This window comes from Suncus etruscus, chromosome 2, assembly GCF_024139225.1.
Source record: "Suncus etruscus isolate mSunEtr1 chromosome 2, mSunEtr1.pri.cur, whole genome shotgun sequence".
Taxonomy (NCBI): domain Eukaryota; kingdom Metazoa; phylum Chordata; class Mammalia; order Eulipotyphla; family Soricidae; genus Suncus; species Suncus etruscus.
This window is the reverse complement of record NC_064849.1, coordinates 127,995,295-128,002,478: the sequence shown is the minus strand read 5'-3', so window position 1 is coordinate 128,002,478 and position 7,184 is coordinate 127,995,295. Positions and strand designations below refer to the sequence as shown.

The 7,184-nt window shown below is 45.0% G+C and overlaps 1 protein-coding gene across 1 annotated transcript; it reads left to right on the top strand.

Annotated features, from left to right (window-relative positions):
* The first annotated feature begins 663 nt into the window (after nt 1-663).
* Nucleotides 664-5,124, top strand: LOC126001547 (small EDRK-rich factor 1). Its single transcript, XM_049768832.1, has 3 exons — nt 664-843; nt 2,138-2,246; nt 4,850-5,124. Exons 1-3 carry the CDS (start codon nt 837-839, stop codon nt 4,920-4,922), a joined length of 189 nt encoding a protein of 62 aa, XP_049624789.1. The 5' UTR covers nt 664-836; the 3' UTR covers nt 4,923-5,124.
* The last annotated feature ends 2,060 nt before the right edge of the window (nt 5,125-7,184 follow it).

The window sequence follows — 7,184 nt, the reverse complement described above, 5'->3', positions numbered from 1 at the left end:
GTGACCCCCCAAAAAATAAAATAATAAACTAAAATATAAGGGTTGGGTGTGTGTGTGTGTGTGGTGTGTGTGTGTAGCTAGTGAGCACTTGATTTAATCATATTCTTTTAAAAGCTTAAATACTTTCGTGCAATGAGATACATTGCACGAAGACCATCCTTCTTCATTTTATTTTATTTTTGATTTTTGGGTCACACCCGGTGACGCTCTGGGATTACTCGTGGCTCTACTCTCTGAAATCGATCCTGACTCGGGAGACAGACCATATGGGACGCCCGGGGATCGAACCCAGATTCGTCCTGGGTCAGCCGCGTGCAAGGCAGACGCCCTACTGCTCCGCCATCTCACGGCCCCTTCTTCAAAGCTTTACTGAAGCTGTATCAGATATTCAAGGGGCTGGAGAGGTAAATCCAGCAGGCACAGAGCTTGCCTCCTTGCACGCGACCCTCCCACGGTCGATCTCCGGCATCACGCCTGCCAGGAGTGATACCCGAGTGCAGAGCAAGGACGGACTATGAGCACGCCAAGTCAAGCCCCAAAGTCAAAAGCGAAAACTTGCAAGGTATTAGGGTCCCGGCGCTGCCCCAAGCTCCCGAGCCGCGTCCCCGCCCACCGCCGGGACCGCCCCTCCCGCCGCGCACGCGCAGTCCCCCTCCGGCGGCCGTTGTCGGGGCTCAGTAGGCGGGGCAGTGGGCGCAGCTCTGGCTCTGCGGGTTGGAGGGCCCGCTCGGGCCCAGCCATCCATCCTTCGCCGGCGGGTGTACACGGCTGCAGAGCTTGCCTAGGAGCCGTTTCTTTGCCGAGCCGCACTCTCCACACTCGGCAGACTGATCAGCATGGCCCGTGAGTAATCGGATCTTGGAGGGGAGCACCAGTGGGTCAACAGGGATAGACCTGGAAATTCCTTTAGATTGAGCGAGAGTCCGGTCTTCATTCGGCAGGGAGATGGTTGTCTTCACTCCGGTCCAGGCCAGCCGGGTGCCAACCTGTCAAGTGTGAGTTTAGACCATAAAGAGCACCTGCCATGGTGTAGCTAGGGTAGTCTCTCTGGATCCTGTTGTGCAGGTGAATTTCTGCTGGTACCCAAAGTCCTAAGGCCTGATGAGGACTGAGCAGCTGAGTCTCCTCCCAGTTTCTTTTGTTTAGTCCTCACAGGTAATATTTCCCAAGCATCTCTCCTGGGTATTGTGAGGGGCCAACCAAGGCGAGGTGCGAGCTCTGTGAATCTTTTTTTTTTTTTTTGGTTTTTGGGCCATACCCGGTGACGCTCAGGGATTACTCCTGGCTATGCGCTCAGAAGTCGCTCCTGGCTTGGGGGACCATATGGGACGCCTGGGGATCGAATCGCGGTCCGTCCTAGGCTAGCGCAGGCAAGGCAGGCACCTTACCGCTAGCGCCACCGCACCGGCCCCTGTGAGAATTTTTCACACTCTTCAAAAGGTCATACTTTATTTTGAAATGCTGGCTCACGTAGACAATTGGCACGTCAGTTTTAAAAGATGAAGTATATGATGGAGAGATTGTATGGGGGGGCAAGGTACTTGCTTTCCATGCAACCTACCTGGGTTCTATCCCTGGCACCATTTATGTTCCCTGACCCCACTAGGAATAAGCCCTGAGTATCTCTGGGTGTGACCCCAAGACAAACAATAAAAAAATAAACTAAAATATAGAGGTTGGGGGTGTGTGTGTGCGTGTATGCCCGTGCACGTGTATGTGTATATATAGCTAGTGAGCACTTGATTTAATGATATTCTTTTAAGAGCGTAAATGCTTAACATTTAAGCTTCTTCCTTGTCATGTCAGGGAAGAAGCTTAAAAGGCTTTGTCAGATCTCCACTCTGTACTCTGCTGGCATTTCTATTAAAAAGCAAAGGTCTAGATAGTAAAATAAGGTACTCACTTTGCATGCACCCAATCAGGGTTCAGTCTGCATCCTGTATGGTTCCCCGAGCCTGCCAGGAGCAATTCCTGTGTGCTGAGCCAGGAATAACAACCCAAGTATTGTTAGGTATGACTCTACCCCACCAAAAAAAAGAAAAAAGAAAAAAATGTATTTCAATAAGAACTTCATATTATCATATTGGAATTATTAATAACTTTGAAGATGGGAAAGATATTACTGTTTCTTCCTGAGGTGGAAATCAACGAGAACTTGCTCGCCAGAAAAATATGAAGAAATCCCAGGAAATTAGCAAGGGGAAAAGAAAAGAGGATAGCTTGACTGCCTCTCAACGAAAGCAGAGGTGAGTGACAGTAATGGAATCCTCAGCCTAGGGAAGGTTTCATTTTGGAGAATAAAAGCATTTTCCGGGGAATCTATGGTAGACTTGTCCTAACTTGTAGAAAGCTGTCGTGTGCCAAGAATTGTAAAACAACTTAGACAAGTCATTATTCCAATCCTGAATGAAATGCTTAAAAGTTTCAGGCTATCTTTTGTCATATAGGGAATTTCATACAACACCAAAACCTTAATAACTTCAGTTAGTGAAGTAAAAGAACATCTTCCACTTGCAATACCCTGTTAGATGATAGGGTTGCAACTTGTTCAAAGTGAACTATTTACCCAAACTATTCTAGATTACAAGGAACTCAATTATATGGGCTGGAAATAGGCCTTGAGTGCATGCCTGGCCTACAGATTCCCAAAATTGATCCTTGGCATCACCAGCAACTCTGAGCATTGCCAGATTATGGGCCTGGAAATCCAGCACTGCAGTACCCTAGCATCACAACACCAGACAAAACAGTGAACTTCTAGCCCACATAGCCAGACTGAATATCACTAGGAGTGGCTCTCAATTCCCTGAACACTCTGGGGATTACATACACATTCCTCCCCACAATGGCTCAATTATAGTGAAAGCTATTCTGGAAAAGATTCAAAAGTACGGGCCCGGAGAGAGAGCACAGCGGCGTTTGCCTTGCAAGCAGCCGATCCAGGACCAAAGGTGGTTGATTCGAATCCCGGTGTCCCATATGGTCCCCCGTGCCTGCCAGGAGCTATTTCTGAGCAGACAGCCAGGAGTAACCCCTGAGCATCGCTGGGTGTGGCCCAAAAACCAAAAAAAAAAAAAAAAGATTCAAAAGTACATTTGGCAGAGTAAGATGGGGTAGGGGGTTCCCAAGCTGAACTGACTTCTTAAGATCTGTTGCTTAAGAGAGTGGATCAATAGTACAGCGGGTAAGGTATTTACTTTGCATGCAGTTGATATAAGTTAGATATCTAGCCCCCCAAAATGATCCCCTGAGCACCAACAGGTGTAATTCCTGAGTACAGAGCTAGGAATTTACCCCTGAGTATTGCCAGGTGTGGCCCAAAAATAAAAGTCTATTGGATGGAGAAATGAGATTTCCAACCAATAGTGATATATGACTGTGACAATATAAAACTGCTACCAAAATACTTAAGTTCAAAGTTCTTTATGCTAATTAACTTTATGGTTCACATGAAATCTGAAAGATCAGTGAAAGGAACTGCTGACTAATGTGCTTTGGTGTGGCTTCTAAGCAGTTCTCAAACCAGGTTAGAACCACCAGGGAAAACTTGGCATCTGCACACCGTGTCCTACAACCAAGTCAGCTTAATCAGTCTGGGATTGGGAATTAAGAGGTCCTATAGGTACATGTTTAAGATATTTAAGAAAACCTGACTATAAAAATCCCCCCAGATATTTTGATGTGAAGCCAACCTTAATTATTTTAGGGAGATAGCACAGCAGCGTTTGCCTTGCAAGCAGCCGATCCAGGACCAAAGGTGGTTGGTTCGAATCCCGGTGTCCCATATGGTCCCCCATGCCTGCCAGGAGCTATTTCTGAGCAGACAGCCAGGAGTAACCCCTGAGCACCGCCGGGTGTAGCCCAAAAACCAAATAAATAAATAAATAAATAAATAAATAAATAAATAAATAAATAAATAAATAAAATAAAAGATCAAATATGGACTAGCTGTGTGCAATGCAAGTGTCCTACTGGCTATACCATGTTCCAGGCCATGCTTGCGATCTTTTATTTTTTGACTTTTGGGTCACGTCAGGCTGTACTCAGGAGTTACTACTGACTCTGCAAAAAGTGATCAAGAATCACTTTTGGGGCCCGGAGAGATAGCACAGTGGCGTTTGCCTTGCAAGCAGCCGATCCAGGACCAAAGGTGGTTGGTTCGAATCCCGGTGTCCCATATGGTCCCCTGTGCCTGCCAGGAGCTATTTCTGAGCAGACAGCCAGGAGTAACCCCTGAGCAATGCCAGGTGTGGCCCAAAAACCAAAAAAAAAAAAAAAGAATCACTTTTGGCAGTGCATGGAGGACCATGTTGGATGCCAGGGACAGAACCTGGATAGGGGATAGACCCCAACTCAGCCATATACAGGACAACCTGCGGTACTATCTCTTCAGACCAATTTTTTGTGTTTTAAAGTAGCTCCTTTGGAAGCTACTTGGAAGGTGGGAGGAAGTATGGAAGAGGGCAAATGGTTCTCAGTTGAGAAACACTGTATTATCTCCGTGAAATTACAGGAAAGGGACTAGGAAACTGTCTGGCCTACTCTCAGCAGGAGTAATTTTACTAAGTTTTTAGAGCAGCAGAGCCTGTTTCAAACACAAAAGTAAACATCACTGTTCTTTTTCCATTATACATTTTCTTTCTAGCTGTCTTATTTTTCCTTCCTTCCCATTCCTTGGTTTTGCTTTTGGTTTTGCAGTAATGTGTTACATGTCTTTATATATGTGTTATATACAAAAACAGAGCTATTCCTAAATTTATATCTAATACTAATTCTGTATAATAGAGAACAAGTGAGAACTTAATATCAATTTTTCTATAACAACTTACAGCTTTTATCCTTATTATAGGGATTCAGAGATCATGCAACAAAAGCAGAAGGCAGCTAATGAGAAGAAGTCCATGCAGACAAGAGATAAATGATTGGCTTCTTGGAAAACCCAGTGCTACTGACAACAAGGTGGATACTAAATTCTAGAATCAAGATTTGATAGAGTTAACAGTCATAACATATCCTGTAACAAACATATCCTTGCAAAACTCTTTATGAACTTTTCAACTTAGCCTTGGACCTGACTTAATGTGTTTCAGAACCATCTTCAAAAAATAAAACACATGCATGTGACATATTGGTGAACATTATCTTTTATCAGAATTGAACATTTTTATAGAGAAGCAATATAGATAACCTTTTATATAAATTTAGAATCTTTGTCAGAATTTTTTTTTTTTTTTTTTTTTTTTTGGTTTTTGGGTCATACCCGACAGGGCTCAGGGGTTACTCCTGGCTCTATGCTCAGATATATCGCTCCTGGCAAGCTCAGGGAACCATATGGGATGCCGGAATTCAAACCACCATCCTTCTGCATGCAAGGCAAACACCCTACCTCCATGCTGTTTCTACGGCCCTTCTTTGTCAGAATTTTTTGTTTTGTTTTGGGGCCATACCTGTTTGATGCTCAGGGGTTACTCCTGGCTAAGCGCTCAGAAATTGCCCCTGGCTTGGGGGGACCATATGGGACGCGAGGGATCGAACCGCGGTCGCTATCTTTCCTTGGCTAGCGCTTGCAAGGCAGACACCTTACCTCTAACGCGACCTCGCCGGCCCCTCTTTGTCAGAAATTTTAAGTAGCTCTTTAAAGTCCACTTTATTATATAATCAAGTTTAACATCTATTTAAGTTTACTTTGTTGTCCAAATTGTTTGCTTTTAAGAATTTACAAAAAAAAAGAAAGAAAGAAAGAATTTACTACATGGGGCCAGAGATAGCACCTAGGAAGGACTTCAATTCAATCCCCCAATGTCCCATATGGTCCCCCAAGCTAGGAGCGATTTCTGAGTGCATAGCCAGCAGTAACCCCCGAACGTCACCAGGTGTGGCCCAAAAAACCAAAAACAAAACAAAACAGAATTTACTACAAGCCACCTGGACTAACAACTAAATTAACATTTTTTAAAAAATGAAGTTTGAGGGCCGGGAAGGTGGCGCTAGAGATAAGGTGTCTGCCTTGTAAGCGCTACCAAGGAACGGACCGCGGTTCGATCCCCCGGCGTCCCATATGGTCCCCCCAAGCCAGGGGCGATTTCTGAGCACATAGCCAGGAGTAACCCCTGAGCATCAAACGGGTGTGGCCCAAAAACCAAAAAAAAAAAAAAAAAAAAAAAATGAAGTTTGAGAGCTGGAGTGGGTAGGGAATTTGCCCTTGTTCAACCCTGGTTCTATCTCTGGCATCCCATATATATGATCCCCCAAGCCTGCCAGGAGTGATTTCTGAACATAGAGCCAGGAGTAACTCGAATGCTGCTGGGTGTGACACCCCCTCCCAAAAAAAAAAAAAAACCCTAAAAACAAAAAATGAAACCTCAGTTCTACTTACATCTTAAAAAAATATATTGGAATAAGGGGCCAAAGCAATAGTACAATCTGTAGAGCACTGGTCTTGCATACACGACTGATCAGGGTTCAATTCCCAGCACTCTGCTTGATCCCACAAGCCTGCCAGGAGGGCAAAGTTTACATTTCCTGAGTACAAAGTCAGTTGTAACCCCTGTGTGCCACTGGGCTAAAATTAAAAAAAAAAAAAAAAAAAAAAAACTGAAATGAGGGCTGGAGCCATATCACAGTGGGTAGTGCACTTGCTTTGAACAGATTTGACCCAGGTTTAATCCCCAGCACTACTTAGGAGTCTGGCCAAGAATGATTCCTGAGCTCAAAGCCAGGAGTAAATATTGAGGAGCTCCAGGGTAATTCAAGAACATTTTTGAATAAGCCAGAGAAAAGCACAGAAGTTAGATGACTGCGTATGCTTTGCAGATTAGAAAGACAATACAGCCGGCAAGAGTACTTGCCTTGCATGCAAGCTAACCTGTTCGATACTCAATACCGCATATGGTCTCCCCAGTTTGCCTCGAGTGTATCCCAGAATGCAGTAAAGAGTAAGCTCTAGCGGCTGGAGCCATAGCACAGCAGTAGAGCATTTGTCTTGTACGTGGCCGACCCGGGACGGACCGAGGTTCGATTCCAGGTATTCCCATAAGGTTCCTGGAGCCTGCGAGGGGCGATTTCTAAGCAAAGCCAGGGCTAACCTCTACGTGTCGCCGGCCCCAATCTCCCACCCAAAAAAATGAAAAAAAGATTAAGCTCTAGCACCGTCAGTGTGGCTCAAACACACCACACACACACAC